At 36.2% G+C, this 21,413-nt stretch overlaps 1 protein-coding gene across 1 annotated transcript in view; it reads left to right on the top strand.

Annotated features, from left to right (window-relative positions):
* HSD17B4 (hydroxysteroid 17-beta dehydrogenase 4) overlaps positions 1-21,413 on the top strand; it is a 99,328-nt gene that overhangs the window by 51,497 nt on the left and 26,418 nt on the right. The window contains exons 12-18 of the mRNA XM_005890853.3: positions 1,662-1,765; positions 3,169-3,405; positions 6,066-6,117; positions 12,218-12,289; positions 15,099-15,202; positions 17,043-17,108; positions 21,036-21,105. Coding sequence (XP_005890915.1) covers positions 1,662-1,765; positions 3,169-3,405; positions 6,066-6,117; positions 12,218-12,289; positions 15,099-15,202; positions 17,043-17,108; positions 21,036-21,105 — 705 coding nt within the window. The remainder of the gene's footprint in view (positions 1-1,661; positions 1,766-3,168; positions 3,406-6,065; positions 6,118-12,217; positions 12,290-15,098; positions 15,203-17,042; positions 17,109-21,035; positions 21,106-21,413) is intronic.

The following is a 21,413-nucleotide window of genomic DNA, read 5'->3' as shown; positions in this document are numbered from 1 at the left end:
TCTATATAAGAAAAATCTGGGAGTTTGTCATGTATGTCACTATTTTTTTTGGTATACCACTATTTAAATGGCAGTGTGCAATAATTGGCTAGATGTTTCATATATGCAAATATTTTTCCCATACCTTAGTGGGAGTGCTATTTTTAAATTTATTTTTAATTGGAGGGCAATTGCTTTATAATGTTGTACTGGTTTCTGCTATACAACAATGTGAATCAGCTCTAAGTATACATATATCCCCTCCTTCTTGAGCCTCTCTTCCACCTTCCCTCTCCCCTGGACCCCATCCCTCCCTGTCATCACTGAGAAGCAAGCTGAGTTCCTTGTGCTATATAGCAGCTTCCCACTAACTATCTGTTTTACACATTGCTAGTGTATGTCAGAGAAGGCAATGGCAACCCACTCCAGTACTCTTGCCTGGAAAATCCCATGGACGGAAGAGCCTGGTAGGCTGCAGTCCATGGGGTCGCAAAGAGTCAGACACGACTGAGCGACTTCACTTTCACTTTTCACTTTCATGCGTTGGAGAAGGAAATGGCAACCCACTCCAGTGTTCTTGCCTGGAGAATCCCAGGGACGGGGGAGCCTGGTGGGCTGCCATCTCTGGGGTCGCACAGAGTCGGACACGACTGAAGCGACTTAGCAGCAGCAGTGGTGTATGTAGTCGATGCTACTCTCTCATTTCATCCCCTGCCCTTCCCCTGCTGTGTCCACAAGTCCATTTTCTATGTCTACATCTCTATTCCTGTCCTGCAAATTGGTTCGTCAGTACTGTTTTCCTAGATTCCATATATATGCATTAATATATGATATTTGGGCTTCCCAGGTGGCGATAGTGGTAAAGAACCTGTCTGCCAGTGCAGGAGATGTAAGAGACGTGGGTTTGATCCCTGAGTTGGGAAGATTCCCTGGAGGAGGCCATGGCAAACCTCTTCAGTACTCTTGCTCGGAGAATCCTGTGGATTGAAAAGCCTGGTGGGCTACAGTTCATAGGGTCACAAAGTCAGACATGACTAAGCAACTTAGCACAACACATATGCTATTTACTTTTCTCTTTCTGACTTACTTTACTCTGTATAATAGGCTCTAGGTTCATCGACCTTGGAGTGATTTTTAAAAATTAATTTTTATTGGAGTATAGTTGATTTACAATGTTGTGTTAGTTTCTATTGTAGAGCAAAGTGAATCAGTTATACATGTATCCACTCTTTTTCGGATTCGTTTCCCATTTAGTCATTACGGACTGAGTAGAATTCCTTGTGGTATACAGTAGGTACTTACTAGATATGTGTTTTATGTGTAGTCGTGTATATACATCAATTACAATTTCCCAATTTATCCCTTCCCCTCTCCTCTTCTCCCTTGGTAACCATCGGTTAGTTTTCTACACCTATAACTCTGTTTAATAAGTAAGTTCATTTGTATCATTTTTTTTTAGATTCTACATATAAGTGGTATCACAGGTATTTGTCTTTCTCTTTCTGACTTACTTCACTCAGTATGACAATCTCTGGGTCCACCCATGTCTCTATTTAACATTATTTCGGTTCTTTTTATGGCTGAGTAATATTCCATTATATATATATACCACATCTTTATCCATCCATCGATGGATAAAAAGCATTATTATTATTATTTATTATCCTTTTTTTTTTTTTTAGAGTCCATTGGCAGTATAGTCGAAGCTCTAAATAAAATAAATTCAGGTGGAGAAGTTTCAGCAAATCCTACCAGCCGTGCAACATCAGCAACCACATCTGAATTTGTAAGTGGAGGAGAAAACCTAAAACTCTGCCTTCTCTAAAGATTTCTTCTTTTCTTTCCTTTTTTTCTTTCTCTATTCTTTCATGCAAAAAGTGGTTTTCCAAGCTATTAATTTATTGTTAAATAGGAAAGATAAGTGACCATAAAACTTTATAAAACATGTACTAAATATGTATAAAATTTGAATGGAATTAAGGTTAAAATATTAAATGTAACTTTTACTTACTCTTCTTTAGTGTGTCTTTTGTATTTTGGAGCATTTTGATAATCATACTTTCATCACTTTCTAACTTTTTAGAAAAGGATATTTAGTTTAGTGCTTCTTTTGAGTCGTGTCTTTTAAGAGAAAGCATTGACAGATTGTATTTTGGAAACATGTCAACATGGCTGCAAGTAAACAGTCTCCACTGTGTCAGGAAGTCTAATAGAAGTCTGGTTATAGCTCTTGTGAAGTTTACTGATTAACTATCTCTGGTGCGTCTCCTTTTTTTTTTTTTAATAGTAGTGCATAAATACGAAATAAATCATTTGACACATTCAGTTGTGGTGTTTTGTGACTCAGGGCAGATATAGTGATAAAATAAACAATCTAATTTTAACTCTGAGAATATGATCAGTTTATAAATGTGATTTTACTCTGTTGGGCCACTTTTTGGTTAAAGGCCAGATAGTAAATATTTTAGGCTAGATGGACCATATACTGTTTCTGACACATAATCTTATTTTTCTTTTGTTAGACCACTCTTAAAAGTTGTAAAAAATCATTCTTAAGTCTTGCCTGTTGTTTGTTGACTCCTGCTTAGAATGAAAGTGATCAAAAATTGGACATCATTCTTTTATAACCTAATATGCTTCATAAATTAGCTAGGCAGGTCATCATTAAGTAGAAAAATACAATATCTAGTTAGATAAAGAACAGTCCTGGGTAACAACTTAAGGTAAAAATCTAATTTTAACTCAAACCATTATGAGGGAGTCTAGTTTATAATAAGCACTAAGCAGTGTTTTGCTCATCTGTTTATACTGACTTTTATATAATAGAGTTTATAGAGCCGTTCACTATTCCTATTTATAATAAATTTATTTTTTATAATTTTGAGTAGCTAACAATCACTGAATTAATAGGGTTTTCCATCGTCAGAGACAGGAAGGTTGAAAATGAGATATCCTATCTGTTAGCAAGAAGCAGGCAATAAGAAAGTACTTATTTGTAAATGAAGTCTTTTCCCACATGTTTTTAATTGTTTTTATTAAAAAATCAAATGTAATTAAACATATTCCATCAAATTCACTAAAATACCATTCTATTTACAAAACTAAATATGTAACAGTTAATAGTTTTGAAAAGTTAAAAATTTGGTAAGAATATCAGTGAAAAAATAATTTTCTACAATTGGTCCACAGGCTGGAGCTATTGGTCATAAATTTCCTCCATTATATTCTTCCTATGCGGAGCTGGACACTATTATGTATGCCCTTGGAGTGGGAGCATCAATCAAGGAGCCAAAAGATATGAAATTTATTTATGAAGGGAGTTCTGATTTCTCCTGTTTGCCAACCTTTGGAGTTATTCTTGCTCAGAAATCTATAATGAATGGAGGATTAGCAGAGATTCCTGGGCTTTCAATCAATTTAGCAAAGGTATGCATAATAAGAAATCTTTATTTTGTTTTTCTGTTTCTTTAAATATGATTGATAAATGTCACATTAGTGTGTGTGTGTGTGGTGCATTAATGCAATAGTATGTAGTGGTTGATTCAAGAATAAAGATTTAACATGTCTTTTGATTTTTCTTTTTAAGAACAGAAGGGTAGGCAGTTGAAAAGGCAAGCAAAAAGAAGAAAACAACAATTATGTACAGTCCTGCAACCTTGGCATAATGTTATTAATTCTCTCTCTGTCATTAGTTGCTATTTGACCAAGAGTAAATAGCTTCTCTAAGCTTCAGTTTCCTTATGTGTAAGTTCTGTATGGTAATCATTACCTGATCATAGTGATGAAGGAGCAAGAGGAAAGAGTGTATGAAACAGAGAGAATAGGTGAAAAAGGCCCAAGGCAGGTGCATACTTAGCTTATTTTTGGAACAGCAAGGAGGTCAGTACAGCTGTAAATGAGCAAGGGAGTAGTGATAGGAGAAGAGGGCCTTGTAGTCACTTGAGAATTTCAGCTCATACTCTGATTAATATGAGAGGCCATTTGTAATGCTTTGAACAGAGGAGTGATATGATCCGGCTATGTTCACTCACAGGCTCATTTTTGCTCCTCTGTAGAGAATAGATTATATGGGGGCCAAGCATGGAAGCAGAGAAACCAGTTTGAAGTCTATTATAGTAATTCTAGCATAAGGCTTGATGTGCATGGAAAGAAAGAGGAGTCAAGGATGAAGGTTTTTGGTCTGGTTAACTGGGATGATATATATGCATATATATCTATCTATGCTGCTGCTGCTGCTAAGTAGCTTCCGTCGTGTTTGACTCTTAGCGACCCCATGGACTGCAGCCCACCAGGCTCCTCTGTTCATGGGATTTTCCAGGCAAGAGTACTGGAGTGGGTTGCCATTGCCTTCTCCTATCTATGTATGATTTATAATTAATTATATTCAATACATTTAATATGTATGGTAGTTACATATGACATACTACTATGTATAATAAAATAGATGTGTACAGTTACTTTAAGGTGGGGATGATCAGGAGTTGGTTTTAGTGGAGATACAAAGTGGGCAGTTGAATATATGAGTTTAGAGGTTGGGGGATGGCCCTCCTGGGATTCTTAGCATTTAAATAAGATTTAAAGACATGAAACTAGGTGAAATCACTAGTGTATGAATATAGGTAGCAAAAATCCTGACTTTGGAGATCCTGTGGTGAATTGAGGTTGACAAGATGAGGAGGAGTTAACAAGAGAGACTGGGAAGGAATGAGATGGAAGGAATGAATGAAAAGGAAGGAATGGGAGGAATGAGACTGGGAAGGAAAGAGAGACTGGGAAGATAGAGACTGAGTGAGGTATACCACAGGGAATGTGGTATTTGAGAAGCAGAGTGAATAAGGTATTTCAAGAAGAAAGGAGCAAACAATTGTGAGGTTTTTGAGGTAGGATATATTTTATTTCTTGAAGTAAGGTTCAGGTCATAAACCCAGTTGATAACTGTTGAATAGTAGTTAAACTGATTTCTGTGATTTTGATTGATTGGAGAACCCGTTTACTAGAGAATCATTAGTATATTGCTTCTCTGAGTCCATGAGAATCTACACTTATTTTATTATTTGATGGAGTTGGGAGGGAGGCGAGAAATAGATGCCAAGCAGTTTGGTGTTTCAGTCACTCTCCCATGGCATTTTTTGCATACAGTTCTCCTGTTTGGATAAAGTCCTTGTAAACAATTAAAGCCGATATTTCACAATTCTTCCTTGGAATTGAAAGGAATTGGACATCATGAATGGTATTCAAAATCTGTGACTGGAAATGATAGCCATCTTGGGATTTGAATCCCAGTCTTCCCAACCTTGTTTCCAGATGTGATTTTGAGGCTATCCTTCATTTGTCCTCTCATCACTATCCTCCTCCCCATTCTGTTTCCTTTCTGGGTTCTGAGGAAGACTGGGAATTAAACTGTCCCACAGCAGTGGAGTGTGGTCATTTGGATATGTGGTCAGGTTTTTTTTTTTTTTTTTTGTTCACTTGTTTTCCTGTATTATATTTTTATATTCTTGTTTTGATAAATTGAGGTTAATGTGGCTGTGAAATTACACAGGGTCTTTAGTATTTACTCTTTGTAGGTAATTTGTAAGACATAACACTAAGGGAATGTTGACATTGATAGTGCTTTTACTGTAACCATGGCTTTAATATTTATCTTTGTGTTTTGGCTGAGTCATTTGTATTTGCCAGGTATCACCTGAAATTACTAGTACTGAGCAGTTTGTTTATTTTTATTCAGTAGATATGTAGTGGATACCCAGTATGTTCCAAGCACGATGATGAGCCCTGGGAATATATTGAGTTTAGTGTCTCCATGGCAAATAATCCACGATTATCACTCAGCAAGGATTAAGAATGTCAAGAAAGAAGACAGTATGTCTTCTCTGTTCCAGAGAGCTGATAGTCTTTAAATTGGGGGACTGATGATTTCTGAATAATATAGTTAAGGAATAAGAGCCAAACTGAGATAGATAGTTTGGGGGAAGTAGTCATGTGAACAAGTGGGCAGTGAAATGCCATTTAGGAGTAGCAGTATTCACAGAAGAGCCTATGGAGAAAGGAAGTCTACTGACAAAATTTTGCTTACCTTAATGTAGATTCTTCATGGGGAGCAGTACTTGGAGTTATATAAACCAATTCCCAGAGCAGGTGAGTTCTTCATCATACCATAATTTTATGTTCTGACTAACCTTCCAAACTGTGTCAATGTGTTAAACTGGCAGAGAAGTGACTAAATAAATTCTATTGTAAGTTATTTGTGTGCATGTCAACCATTAGTGTATATTGATGTTTTTTGTTTCGTCACCAAAATCATGTCTAATTCTTTGCAACCACAAGGACTTTAGCCCGCCAGGCTCCTGTGTCCATGGAATTTCCCAGGCAAGAATACTGGAGTGTGTTGCCATTTCCTTCTCCAGGGGCCCTTCCTGACCCAGGGATTGAACCTGCATCTCCTGCATTAGCAGGTGGATTCTCTCCTGCTGAGCCACCAGGAATCCCCACATTGATATTAACTAGTACTTATTTTGGTTACTTAAATATCATCCTATTCAAATAGTTTTATTTAATAAATTACTTCAAAAAACTACTTAAAATCTGATCAACAACTGAAAGGAGCATTTTCTTTTTATATCTTAAACTTAGTGATTGTGTATAATCAGTCATGGATGTGTATAATCGGTCCCATGGATTCTTCATTCTTTTCTCAGGTATTTGTGTTGGTACTGATTTTCGTAAAGCAAAGAATGTTAAAAGATACAGGATGTTTTGTAATTAACTTTTTCATATTTTCTTTTAGAGTAAGTAAAATCAAGTCTGTCTTAATAATCAGTTTATTTTTCTCAGTTATATCTTACTTGTTCAGTAGAGCTTCTCATTTTTTCACTTTAATTTGATGTATTTGTTTTGTGTTGCTGCTCTGATGTCAGAATATTTATATGCTGACCGCATAAGGTGGTGAAACACAAAAAAAGTATCATTTCATATTATATAACGTAGAGGTTAGCAAGTAACTAGAATTGTACTTTAATTTTTTTCTAAATCTTTTTACTTTATTTTGGAGAAGGAAATGGCAACCTGCTCCAGTATTCTTGCCTGTAGAATCCCATGGACAGAGGAGCCTGGTGGACTATAGTCCACGGGGTTGCACAGAGTCGAACGTGACTTAGCTACTAAACAACTTTATTTTATTAAAAATTATAAGATTCTAATGGCTTAAGGCTGAATAGTTCTATTTCATTGTTAGTGTTACTTGTTTCTGGTTGTTCTTGTAGTTTTCCCTGTTTTTTTTTTCTTTCAATTTTCTTCCTTTGTGATTTTGTACTTTTCTTTTGCTTGTGTTCCTTTCTCTTTTGTTTTTGGGTATCTGTTTTAGGTTTTTGATTTGCAGTTACCATGGAATTCATATATGTTGATCTATAACTATATTTGTTTTAAACTAGTCCTTTTTCAGACACATTCTAAAAGAGCTACATTTTTTACTCCCTTCCACCACACTTTGTGTTTTTGATGTAATAGTTTACATCTTCATGTTTATCTCTACTTATTGTTGTAGTCATACTTGATTTTACAGGTTTTTGTTTCTTAATCTTTGTACTAGCTTATTTAAGTATTTGAGCTTCTGTCTTTCCTTTATATTTCCTATATATTTTCTAAATATTTCCTATATATTTGCTAAATATTTCCTAAATATTCCTATATTTCCTTTGTGTTTCCTATATATTTGCCTTTACTAGTGGGATTTTTCCTTTTCTATACTTAATTCTTGTTATATCCTTTCCTTTTCTATTTAGAGAAGACCCTTCAACATTTATTTTAGGGTTGGTTTAGTATTGATGAACTCTTAATTTTTGCTTATCCAGAAAGTTTTTTATATCTCCTTCAATTCTGAAGGATAATCTTGCTGAGAAGAGTAGCCTAGGTTGTAGGTTTCCCTTTTGGCACTGTAAATATATCATGCCACTCCTTTCTGGCCTGTGAAGTTTCTGCAGAAAAATCAGCTGATGGCCTTATGAGGATTCTTTTGTATATGACCCTCTCTTTTTCTTTTTGCTACCTTTGGAATTTTCTCTTTAGCTTTTTCCATTTTAATTATGGTATGTCTTGGTGTGGGTCTGTTTGGATTTATCTTCTTTAGGATCTTCTGTGCTTTCTGTACCTGGACGTCTGTTTCCTTCTTCAGGCTTGGGAAGTTTTCAGCCAAATTTCATCAAATAAATTTTTACTCTGTTCTTCTTCTGGGACCCCTCTAATGGAATGTTGGTGTGCATGATATTACCCAAAGATCCCTTAAAATGTTCTCTGCTTTTTACTTTTCACTGTTCTGATTGAGTGAGTTCCAATATTCTATCTTCTAGATCACGTACGTGTTTTTCTGTATCACCTCAGTTTAGTTCCCTTCAGTCGCTCAGTTGTGTCCAACTCTTTGCGACCCGAGGGACTGCAGCACGCCAGGCCTCCCTGTCCATCACCAACTCCCAGAGCTTGCCCAGACTCATGTCCATCAAGTCTGTGATGTCATCCAACCATCTCATCCTCTGTCGTCCCCTTCTCCTCCTGCCTTCAATCTTTCCCAGCATCAGGGTCTCTTCCAGTGAATCAGTTCTTTGCATGAGGTGGCCAAAGTATTGGAGTTTCAGCATCAGTCCTTCCAGTGAATATTCAGGACTGATTTCCTTTAGGATGGACTGATTGGATCTCCTTGCAGTCCAAGGGACTTTCAAGAGTCTTCTCCAACACCACAGTTCAAAAGCATCAATTCTTCGGTGCTCAGCTTTCTTTCTAGTCCAACTCTCACATCCATACGTGACCACTGGAAGAATCATAGCTTTGACTAGATGGACCTTTTGTTGGCAAAGTGATGTCTCTGCTTTTTAGTATGTGTCTAGGTTTGTCATAGCTTTTCTTCCAAGGAGTAAGTATCTTTTAATTTCATGGCTGTACTTACCATTTGCAGTGATTTTGGAGACCAAAAAAATAAAATCTGTCTTGTTTCCATTGTTTCCCCATTTATTTGCCATGAAGTGATGGGACCAGATGCCATGATCTTAGTTTTGTACATGTTAAGTTTTAAGCCAACTTTTTCACTCTCCTCTTTCACTTTTATCAAGAGGCTCTTTAGTTCTTCGCTTTCTGCCATAAGGGTGGTGTGCTGTTAATTCCTTTTAGTGCATTTTTCTTTTCAGTTAGTCTATTCTTCAGCTCTGATTGGTTCTTTTTAAAAATTTCTAGTTCCTTGTTAAAACTCCCATTATATTTGTTTATTCTTGTGCCTAATTCAGTTAACATTCTTATTATTCCTGCTTTGAATTTTTTATCTGGTAAATTATTTATTTCTGTTTCGTTTGTTGTTTTTTTCAGGAATTTTCTCTTGCTCTTTCAATTGAAACAGACTCCTCTGTATTTTCATTTTGCTTATCTATTTCTTTTTCTGTTGAAATTAGGTGAAACAATTACTTATGATTTTTCTTTTGTGGGTATGCCCCTATACAGTCTGCAGGTGCCCAGTGGCTTTGATGGGAGAGCTGGATTTGATGTGAGCACAACTTAGGTCTTTCTTCAGGGTGTGCTGACAGATATCACCTTTGTAGGGGGTGGGGCTGGAGATGGAAGAGTAGAGTCGGATGTTAGGTGGTGCTTCGCCTTAGCTTAGTTGCTGTCCCCCCCTACCCCCCCATAGGGGTAGGGGCAGATCTCTAATTGCTGGAGCAGAAGCCCTGAGGGTTGGGTCTGAGCTGGTTCAGTTCCCTTTAAGTGTGTGCTCTTCCCACTTCAAGCACCGACATCCTTGCCCCAGAGAGGTTCAGTAGAGGAGCAGGAGCAGCTGGTATGGGTATTTCAGTAAGGGTTGGGGCAAGGGCTTTGTTGGCCTGGCCACCATCAGAGATCTGGGCCCCCTGTGCAGTCACCAGTAATGGCTTCCCCCTCCCTGTTCAGATGCCACTTAGGGTTTGGATGTCCATAGCATCTTATAGCTGAGCCTTTTCCTTGATCATGGCAGCCTGGACTGTGGAGCTATAATGTTATGTGAGTGGTGCTGGAGTGTTCCCTCAGCTCAGGCTGGGGACCAGAGCAGTTGAAGAAAACCAGTCAGCCACCCAGGTGGTTTCAGTATGCCCTCTCTGCCCTGCCTTGAGAATAAGTAAGTGTTCACTCACTCCTGGAGTCCAGGCTTCCCATAACCCTCTTGTCTCAGTGGCCTTCCAGTCAGCCATGGGGGCTTGTCTTCCCTTTGTTGGACACCCAATATGTGGCTTAAATTGCTCAGTCCCCCAGGAAGGTCTCTCCCTATACCATCTCCCTTTTCCTTTGAGTCCTCTCCCACAGGTCCTTACCTGATTGCTTTTCCTCACTTCCTGCCTGATTACCTGTGGGTCTTTCTTATAGTCTTGGTTGAATAGGAGTTTTTCTGTTAGTCTCCACTTAATTTTCAGTGGAGGTGTATTTTTGATGAGTTTGTGTGGCAGGTGAATTCTGTGTCCTCCTACTCTACCATCTCAATTCGAGTCTTCAGTTTGGTATTACACCCTGTTTTTACACAGTTCCTTTTATCTGAGGCAGTGTGCAGTGTGTGGTTATGTGAGGAAGTTTGGCTTTTATTTTAAAGACAATAGATAACCACTGAAGGACTGTAAGGAGAGATATGATCAAATGTGAATTTTAGAAAGCATCAACTCTGGCTCCTGTTTGTAATGGTTGGATTGATAAGGGAATGAGATAGAGGGAAGGAGATTTTGTAAGAGACTTTTGTAATAATCTAGGTTGGAGAATGTGGTTGATTGAAAAGGATTGTAGGCATCAGTAGGGATATAAGTGGAGAAACTGTAGGGATGTTAAAGGAGTAGGCTTGGTATTTGTTTAAACATGGAGTTGATTATCTTGGGATATCATCTGTAGTTTGACAGCTATTTATCAGTTGCTTCCTAACATCTAGGCTTTCTGTTAGGGTTACGAATAAATGGAAAATGAAACAAATCTGGACTGTGCCCTTTTGGAGCATATAACCTAGTTGTTGTGGAAGGCAGGCTATAATAAAAAAAAAGTACACAAATAAATGTATAATTACAACTATATGTAATAAACAGTACAGATGAAACATGCTCGATACCATTAGAACTTAACATAGAAGGATGTGGCATAATCAGATTAACTCTGGGAAAAAACAGCATCAGGCATAATATGGAGCATGTGTTAAAGTTGGTCAGAGTGAATGTGCAGGTAACTAGTTAGAAGGCTGTTGTGGTAGTTGAAATAAAATGATGGCAGCTTAGGTAGAGGTGGTGGTGGAAAGACAGACGCGGAAGAATCAGAAGCAACTTAGGAGATGAAAGCAACAGCAACCTACTTAACCTCAGCATTATTTTATTTTTTTAATCATCTTTCACACCCAGGCAGGTACCAAGATCTTTGATTTTCTCCCTTCAGTACGTTTAGGATCCTATTTCTGTCTACCTCATTTCGATCACCATTATCTCTCACTTTCCATGTGTTCTCTCTGCCTCCATTCTTGCTCCCCTCCGATCTGTTCATCTCACTGTAGCCAGAATATTATTTCTGAAATGCAAGTGTTTTTGTCACTTCCCTATTAAAAAAGCCCAAATGGCTATTCGTAGACTTCAGGATGAAGTAAAAAACTTTTTATATCTTCTGACTTCTCTCCATGTCTGCCTACTCAAGTCTTGTCACATTTAGACACTAATTTATGAGGCAGGCGTCATGCTGAAGTTTCTGCCATGGCAGTTGGGTGGATAATACCATTCATTCATGTAGCGAACAAAAGAGAAACAGATTGGAAAAAAAGATTATGGGTTCACTCTCAAACAGGGATAATCCATCAAGAAGTCACCAATTAAATAATGAAAAGAAGAGTCCATGAAAGAACAAAGTGGTTAGAAGGAAACATTGTCTCATTGAAGCCAATAAAGGTTCAATAAGGAACAGAGTAAATGGTGTTGATTGTTTGCTTAACAAATGTTAATTAAATGATTGAAAATTGTTACTTTTTTCCACCTAATTTATCAGAATTACTAATATTTCAAATTTGCTAACTCAGGCATTATGATTGCTTTTAATGTTTATGACTCAGCATCATATTGAAAATTGTTCTAAACCATGCATTTATTTAGTTTGCTGATATTCCAGTTGAAGTTATGTTAAATTCTCTCATGTTTTCATATAATATATTACTTATGGCTTTTAAAACAGTATCATTTATTTATTATACATTTATTATTTTTACTTTCCATTTTAGGAAAATTAAGATGTGAAACAATGGTTGCTGATATCCTGGATAAAGGATCCGGTTTAGTAATTCTTGTGGATGGTAACTAATTTCCAGTTCTTATAATAATATTGTTAAATTGATAGCCTTTGTGTGCAGTATACTTTACCATATGGTAAAGTTGATAAATAAGTTTCTATTTATCTTCAAATTTGTGAGAAAGCAAGATTAGCATTCTAAAAATTTACAAACTCTTTTAGAAAATAAGGGGAGAGTGGGGCATTTCAGGGGATTTGTGACAACATAACCAAAGTAGAGATGAGAAATGTGGCTGGTCTAGTGAACACAGTGGGGAATTATGCTTCCTGGAGTATGTTTTAGCAGGAATGAATACAAAGACAGCCCTCAATTGATAATTAGGCTGTGTTATAAATATTCTTTTGCATGTTAGCTCTTTGGAACTGGGAACCTATTTGACTCCTGAATCATTCTTATAAGTGGTAGTTAGGTTTTTAACCTTGCACATTCAGACGTATTGAACTCATAATGTGGTTCAAACACCATAGCCACATTTTATTTGCGGTGGAAAAAAAGGTTATAGTAGTTTAATAAATATTGAAATACTAATAATTAAACATAAGCCAAAGACACCTTGCTTAAAATTTATCATTTAAAGTTTAAGAACAAAACCAAGAAAGATTATCAAAAATTTTGGAAATATCAGTGGAAAGTTTAATAGTAATCTGGTATTTGGAATATAGGTTTTATCATTTTGTTCTAATACATACCTAAGAGGTTATACTGAATATGTTGTTTTGAAACTTGCCTTGTTTTACTTAATAATATATTTAGAACATTTTTAATGCTTGTAAGTATTTTCCTATTACATGTTTTTGTTAAAATTTCACCATAGACACATAGAACATGAATCTTTTCTCTCTGCTTTTCCTCTTCTTCCTTCTCCCTCTTCTTTTTTAGATATTTGTATTTTCTTGTCATTTCAAATGTTGGCTAACATTTGGCTACAGTTCTCCCAGTTTTCTTTTAATCTTCCCACCATTCTATCAAATGTAACGTACCACTGTGAAGTTTTGTGGTAATCTAGCTTTAGTTTTTACTCTTGTTTCTTGATCTACTCCATTTATTTACCTATAGCTTGACAATGGATAATAATGTATTAGAATTTGTAGATAAAATATAGATGAAATTAGATATCCAATTTTCTGTGTAATAAAGATGAATGTTTTATTTTAAATATAAATAACCATGGCTTTTCTTATTTTTGTCCTAATTATATTTTTCCTTATGTTATTCAAAAGCATATTCCTAATTTTACAGAGCTGGAGATTTAGATGCTGTTCAAACTCTCACAAGGATAGTAGTCAGTAGTAAAAGGAACAGCTATCTATCATTTATTACTTGCTTACTTATTCACTAATGTGCTCACTCATGTCATTTGTTCATTGATTCATTAATTAATGCATATTTATTAGGTGCTTTTTCTGTCCCAGGTACTATTCTAATTGCTGGGAGTATGATATGAGCAAAAGAGTCATGATCCTGCTTTCCAGAAGTTTATACCTTCATTCTTGCTATTTCCTCTTTTACATTTTAGGCTCTATTGAGGGCTTCTGCAGAATGTTTGAAAATTTTAGAGAGTGGTTATCTGCATTTTATTTTTAATCTTACTGAATTTTAGTGGATTTACAATGTTGTGTTAATTTCTCTTGTACAGCAAAGTGATTCAGTTATACATAGATACATTCTTTTTCATATTCTTTTTCATTATGGTTTATCACAGGATATTGAATATGGTTCCCTGTGCTATACAGTATGACCTTGTTTATCCATCCTGTATATAGGATGCATCTGCTAATCCCAAACTCTTAAGCCATCGCTTCACCACCTCCTCTCTCCCTAGGGAGAGAACAAGTCTGTTCTCTGTATCTCTGAATCTGTTTCTGTTTTGTAGATACATACATTTGTTTTGTATTTCACATTCCACATATAAGTGATATCATATGACATTTGTCTGTCTCTCTCTGACTTAACTTTGCTTGGTATGATAATCTCTAGGTGCATCTGTGTTGCTCACATGGCATTATTTCATTCTTTGTTATGGCTATGTAGCATTCCATTTTGTGTGTACACACATTTTGTGTGTACGTGTGTGTATCTCACGTCTTCTTTATCCATTTATCTGTTGGTGGATATTTAGATTGTTTCCATGTCTTGGTTATTGTAAATAGTGCTGCTATGAACATAGGGGTGCATGTATATTTTTGAATTACAGTTTTTTCTGGATATATGCCCAGGAGTGGGATTGCTGGATTATATGGCAATTCTATTTTTAGTTTTTTGAGGAACCTCTATACTGTTTTCCATAGTGGCTGTATCAATTTACATTCCCACCAACAGTGTAGGAGGGTTCCCCTTTCTCCGCTCCCAGTCTAGCATTTGTTATCTGTAGACTTTTTAGTGATGGCCATTTTGACCACTGTGAGGTACTACCTCATAGTTTTGATTTTCATTTCTCTAATACTTAGTAAAAAATCTTTTCAGGTGTGTTAGTCTGCTTTTTATAGTGGAATTGTCTGAAAAGTTCAAGAAGGAGAGAACTGAAATATGAAGGGCAGTTGGGAAGTTTTAGAAGAAGGTAGAGGAACTGCTATTCCATAGATAAGAAAGGATTTGTCAAGATCTTCCTTTCTCTGCCTTCCAGAGACTGGTAGTGTGTATGATTAAAATGAGTGCTCTGTAACCCAAACTTGGGTGTCTTTAAATTGCAAAACCTTTTAGTAATTGAATTTTGTTTCTGAAACATTTACAGGTATTGCTGATCATGTATTGGTTAACTGATTATATCTTTTGACAATAACTTCTTTTCTTTCTTCTTTCATTTACTTTTCAGTCTACACTTACTCTGGGGAGGAACTTATATGTTATAATCAGTTCTCCATCTTTGTTGTTGGTTCTGGAGGCTCTGGTGGAAAACGGACATCAGACAAAGCCAAGGTAGGCTACGACTTCATAAATGACATATGTGTGTCATTAAGGATGCTTATCTGTATTTTGAACTTACTATATGTATAATTTTATAGAGTAGGGCTTTAGTAATCTAAACTTCCTTGAATCAGAATATGTTCTTGGATTTGAAGTGCTGTTTATATTTGTATATTTTAATATATAACACGTTATATGTGTTACAGGCTGAGGTAAGTGTAATGTACAAGAGATAATTACTGGAATACCTTTACTTATACAAACTTTGTCTGCACCCAGAACTCTTTAGAAAAACCTAACATGTACAAGAGATCCTGGTGTAAATGAAAATCTTCACTCATTAAATGTCTAGAATATTTCTTATGTATAAAACAATTCAAATTACTGTTGAGTTCTCAAAATCTGCCCCAAACAATATTTTTCCTAAAAATATTTTGTAATTTGGATTTTACTCCAGTTTAACCTGGCCTTCACCTCTGCCCTCAGCTCTCAGAATAGGGCCACGCTATCTTCCTAGGCAGAGCAGGCCACTCATTTTTCTTATTCCCCACTCCTACCTTCCCTATCTTGTGAAGCAGAAGCTCTATTACAGGTAAAAGTGGCTGCAAGTTATGGGGTTCTCTTCCTCCACCCAGCCCCCACTTGTACTGTGGAGAGTTTTGTTCTACGATGGCATGCTAAGAATACTAGGGCTCTGATAACTCTTGCCCCATCATAGGATGAGGGTTCCCTGCTGCTAGAGGCAAGCTGAGAAGACCAGAAGCTCCTACTCCTGCTCAGTCCCCTTCTTATAAAGTGAGGATGTCACTTGGAGAGAAGTGGGCCACTGTCCTTGCCCTCATCTCTGTTGCAGTGGCGCAGAGGTTTTGCCTGGAGGCCGAGGCAGGCTCTAATAATAGCTCCGAAGCTCTTCCCAAGGAAACTGACTCATTTTGGAACCAAATAATTGGAACCAAAAGTAAGGATGGTTTCAAAAACAAAGTTACTTTAGTGATAATCAAGAGGAGTCTGGTAGCTCCATGGAAGCAGTAAGTAAACTAGTCCAACTAGAAGTTTGCTAGAGAACTGTGCAAGGAGACAGCTAAGAAGAGTTGTCATGGGATCATTTTTGTTGTTGTTCAGTTGTTAAGTCATGTCTGACTCTTGGCAATTCCACGGACTGCAGGATGCCAGGCTCCTCTGTCCTCCACTGTCTCCTGGAGCTCAAATTCATGTCCACTGAGTTGGTCAAACCTCAAAGACTGACCTCAAAGACCTCCCCTGGAAAGAAGTATTCTTTTGCACTGGGAAGAGTCCCTGTTTGTTGCCTAGAGAATGGACCTGGTTATATAATTCCTTTCATTATAGAGAGTCATTTCAGGGAAATCATAATGTAGATGAAGCTCACAGTTACAGAATTTTAAAGGTCATTATGTGCTGAATATATTTAAAAAAGCTTCTTTTTATCCAGCTTACAGATTTCATTACAGTCAGCCCTCCATATCCATGGGTTCCACATCCGCAGGTTTTGCATCTGCATATTAAACCAACCGTGGATCAAAAATAGCCAGAAAAAAAATTTCTAGAAAGTTCTCAGACTATTTACACAGTATTTACATTGTAGTATGTATTACAAGTAATCTTGAGATGATTTAAAGTGTATGGGAGGATGTGCATAGGTTATATGCAAATACTGCCCCATTTTGTATAAGAGACTTGAGCATCTGCAAATTTTGGTGTCCTGGAAACCGAGAAACAACTGTACGTTGCAACATGGTTGTTTGTCAAATACCAATTTCGGTAAAGAGACTAGCAGTTATTTTGTTAACTATTTAACGTGTCGTGTTTTTTTTTTTTTTTTTTTTTTTTTCAGGCAGCTGTAGCCATACCCAATAGACCTCCTGATGCTGTACTTACAGATACCACCTCACTTAATCAGGTAACAAGGTGTTTTTGAAAAGTGGTAAAGCCATCTGGCTCCTGGCACTTTAACGTGTAACTCTTGATACCTTGTAAATCCTATGAATTCAAAAGTAGTCCTAAGAATTCAAAAGAATTCTACATAATAGAAATAACAGCATATTTCTGTAGTTGAAATTTGTTCTGTGTGAATTTTTACTTAACGGTTGTTTTTCTCCACTAGATATCAGAAGAAAATATTTGTGGTTTTTACAAGTCAGTTGAGAAGGCATCATGTTTTGTTGGCGTGGATTGCTTGCCTTAAAAAGATTGCCTAGCTTTTCGTTAAAACTTTAGAGAACAGGATAAAATAAAGGGCAGATTTTAGTTATCCTCTCTTCTGTTGGAAAAGAAAGCTGAGCTGCACTGCGTAGAGACAGATTAGTTTCTGCCAACTTTAGTGGACAGGTACAATAAGGCATCTTAGAAGGAGCAGGTGATTTAATCTGTTCTGTTTGGCATGAATAGTATGTTTTCTGATGAAGGAGATAAAATACCCTGTCAGTTAACAGATTCTGTAAGCATGCAAAGATTTATTTAATAAACAAAAGGTGACCTTGAAGATGAAAAAGCAACTTTATTTTTGAGAGTTATGAAGGTTCTTCTTTAAGATGGCTAGGATACTAATCATGCAGATATAGAACAGAATACATAAAGCTCTGAAGTAATGCAGTGAATAAACAGGTAGTGACAGCAGATTATTTATAAAATTCACTTATTTTTTGATACTAATTTTGACATATTGATATGAGAACTTCTGCAGGATTTATGTTTACTAACAAATAGAAATATAACTTCATGAGCTAGAAAGAATTAAGTAATTGTATTGTATTAAGTAATAATTAGTAATTGTGTTTTTTTCAACACTATATAATTGGGTGATAGAATAATACTTTTTATCACAGATTAGTTTTTGCCTTTAAATGTTCTTCCCATCCCTATTTCTTATCAATTTCTTAAGAAAACACTCATATTTATGTTTAATTAAAGCTTCACAGTGAAATGAATTTTATTGTGGCACTGAAGAACAGAAAAGACTTTGTGGTTTCATGGTTCACAAAGCCCAGCAATGCTCCATTATTCTTGGGTTTCTGAAATAATAAAATATATCTGTTGTAGATAAGAAAAGCTGAATAGTTTCCATGGCTTGAGTTTCTTTATACAGTAAGCAGAAAGATTTTCTTTTTCTGGTTTTTCAGATGAATAGAACTTTTCATTAGCTTTTAGCCAACTTGAATACTTTGCTGTGTGACAAAGAACAGTTTATAAGTTAACACATATTTTTTGTATGAATAATGGGCACCCATCATTTCACAGAGGTTCCTGGCCATTTGTATCACATGGTCATTTGAGAATGTGATTAAAAACAATATATAATTTGTTTAAAAACATTTTGCATAAAATTTTACATAAAGTTCAGGGGATTTATGAGCTATTTTAAATTAGATCTGTACTGTAGGAGACACAAATCAAGAAGTGTGATCTGTTGACAAGGAACTGAAAGTACACTTAGAATTAATCTGTATATGTCTTAATAACTAGGGCATCTATTCCAAGCAATGAATGATTCAAGACAAGGCTTTGAATTGTAGAGTAAGTGCTGTAGACATTCAAAGAGGTGTTACTTATTGGAGAATGATACACAAAAGAGTTTAATAGGAAAAATGAGACTTCTGAACTAAACTGGTATATAGATATTCTCTCTTATCAGAGATGTAAAACTTGCAGTATGGCCTGAATGGGGATAAGAACTTAATAATGATAGCAGATAAGAGCTTGATGTATGTACAAGGAGTAAGAATTAGAGAATTTACACTGGAGAGTGGCCAGAGGTGATTATGGATGAACAAGACCTTTAAGGAGAAGTGGGAATGGAATGGATTATGCCACTATAGCATAAACTGTTTGCCAGGTATTTAAATTAAATGAGTCATTTTTCAGTCAGTAAGAGAACTGGCAATCATGGTTTTAGCTCTACCAGTGTCACTTCTGGAATATTTTGTTTTTCATTTCTTTAGGAGAATTTCTCGATCTTCAGATTCGTATGATATTACAAGTATGGTTCATGGTTAGTCATAATTAATAAAGAGAAAATTCATCCCCAATAACCTAGAAAGACCAAAGAGTAGGAAGGTAACAGATGTCAGACTTTGTATTTGGGAAGAAAGAAAACAAATATCTTTAGTTTCCCCAGTTACGTATCTTATACTACTTATTCTAACAGTTAGAATTTTAGCTATCATCTTTGTCAAATAAAGTTAATCTTTGGAATATTGGTTATGCTATCCATTAAAATGTAATTCTTTATTAAATTACCAAAGGAGAAGGTGTCAGACACTGAATAGATTATTGGTTTTGGCATCAGACAGACTGAGGTTCAAATCCAGCTCTGGATTTGGGGTTTGAAGTTCGTCATTTTTTCTATTTGTATGTAACATGATGATATATATTTGCCTAATGTTTTATTTTTTTAAATCGTTTCTAAAATTTATCATTTAACCCTCTACAACTTATACAGAATCTTGTAAATCACATCTATTTGATAATTGTTGATTTGATTTAATTATTTTAGAAGCCACATAAAGGAAAAAAACACTGATTCATTGAAAAGGTGAATAATTTAGAAAACTATTGTGTGGAGTGATGGGAAAGAGAAAGAGTTTTTTAAAATGATGTAAAGCATATTAAAAAGTAAATATTTTCCTGTGAATTGTAGGAAATGTTATTTTCTGTAGATAAAATTTATTAAAAAAGAATGATCAATAATTAAAAATAACAAAAAACACTAAGAAAATCAGGTATGCTGACATGGCTAGCCTTTATACAACATTTTAATAGTCTCGGAAAGCTTAACATAGCAATTGATAAGAAAGAGTTCTTGAGGCAGACTCAAAGTTAATACACAGATACATTAAAATACTTACTCTTAGCTTTTTTTGAATTGTCTTTCCTTCAGTACTGAAAAGTACTTTTTTTTCATTTGACCAGTGCACAATTTAAATGCTGACAAGTATAGAGAATTTTTGATCCTGCTGTTATCTTTGTGTGTGTCTGCTCAGTCGCTTCAGTCATCTATGACTCTTTGCTACTCTGTGGACTGTAGCCTTCCAGGCTCCTCAGTCTATGGGATTCTCCAGGCAAGAATACTGAAATGGGTTGCCATGCCCTCCTCCAGGGGAATCCTCCTGACCCAGGGATGGAACCCTCATCTTCTGGGTTGCCAGCGGTTCTTTTCCACTGAGCCAGCTGGGAAGCCCTATTGTTATCTCTTTTTGCTAACCCTGCCTTATCCAAGTACAGAAGTGATGTGAAGATCTGGACTAAGCAGAAATGTAATCTTAATGGCAGGCTACTCGTCTTTTTTTTTTTTTTTTTGCAGGATGAGCTGATGTCAGGATTTAGTGCACCCAGTCGATTGAAAGTTTATTAGACGTGTTTGATGTTTATGTGTCTAGTATTGGGTTATAGGCTTCAATTTAAAACACCCCACAATTTATGCCACAAGAAAGTTGGCATAAATTTTGCTTGCTTAGAAGAGGCTATAAACATTTACACCTTGTCTTCATTGTGTTTTAATGAGAGTGGATCGATGGATTCCTTTTTGTGAATTTCTCCTTAGGCAGTGGTAACCAGTGTTATTCCCAGATGTAGTTCTTGGTTCCCGTTGCTATTTTTGCACAGTCTTCATCCCTTCCCAACTGATTTCAGTGGCAGGTGTTACAAAAAGCATTTGATTTATGCTTAACCTTTTTTTTTGTTAGAAATAGTTATTTTTTAATCAAAGCTAGAGTTAGGTATATTATGATGCATTTCTCGTGCAATAACCAGTCATATTTTCTGTTTTTATTTTAATGTATTCTAAGAAAGCACTGATATGCTAGTTACTTTTATAATTCTCTCTCCACAGGCTGCTTTGTACCGCCTCAGTGGAGATTGGAATCCCTTACACATTGATCCTAACTTTGCTAGCTTAGCAGGTGAGTTGCTAATAATATATACCAATGAAAATACTGAGTTAGACAAGGCTGTGGTCCTAGTGTGATTAGATTGACTAGTTTTCTATGAGTATGGTTTCAGTGTGTCTGCCCTCTAATGCCCTCTTGCAACACCTACTGTCTTACTTGGGTTTCTCTTAGCTTGGACCTGGGGTATCTCTTCACGGCTGCTCCAGCAAAGTGCAGCCGCTGCTCCTTACCTTGGACGAGGGGTATCTCCTCACCGCCGCCCCTTCTGACCTTGAACGTGGAATAGTTCCTCTAGGCCCTTCTGCGCCTGTTCAGCTACC

The sequence above is a fragment of the Bos mutus genome, chromosome 7 (genome assembly GCF_027580195.1).
Source record: "Bos mutus isolate GX-2022 chromosome 7, NWIPB_WYAK_1.1, whole genome shotgun sequence".
Taxonomy (NCBI): domain Eukaryota; kingdom Metazoa; phylum Chordata; class Mammalia; order Artiodactyla; family Bovidae; genus Bos; species Bos mutus.
The sequence above is the reverse complement of the archived record's forward strand: the minus strand, read 5'-3'. Positions and strand labels throughout refer to the sequence as shown.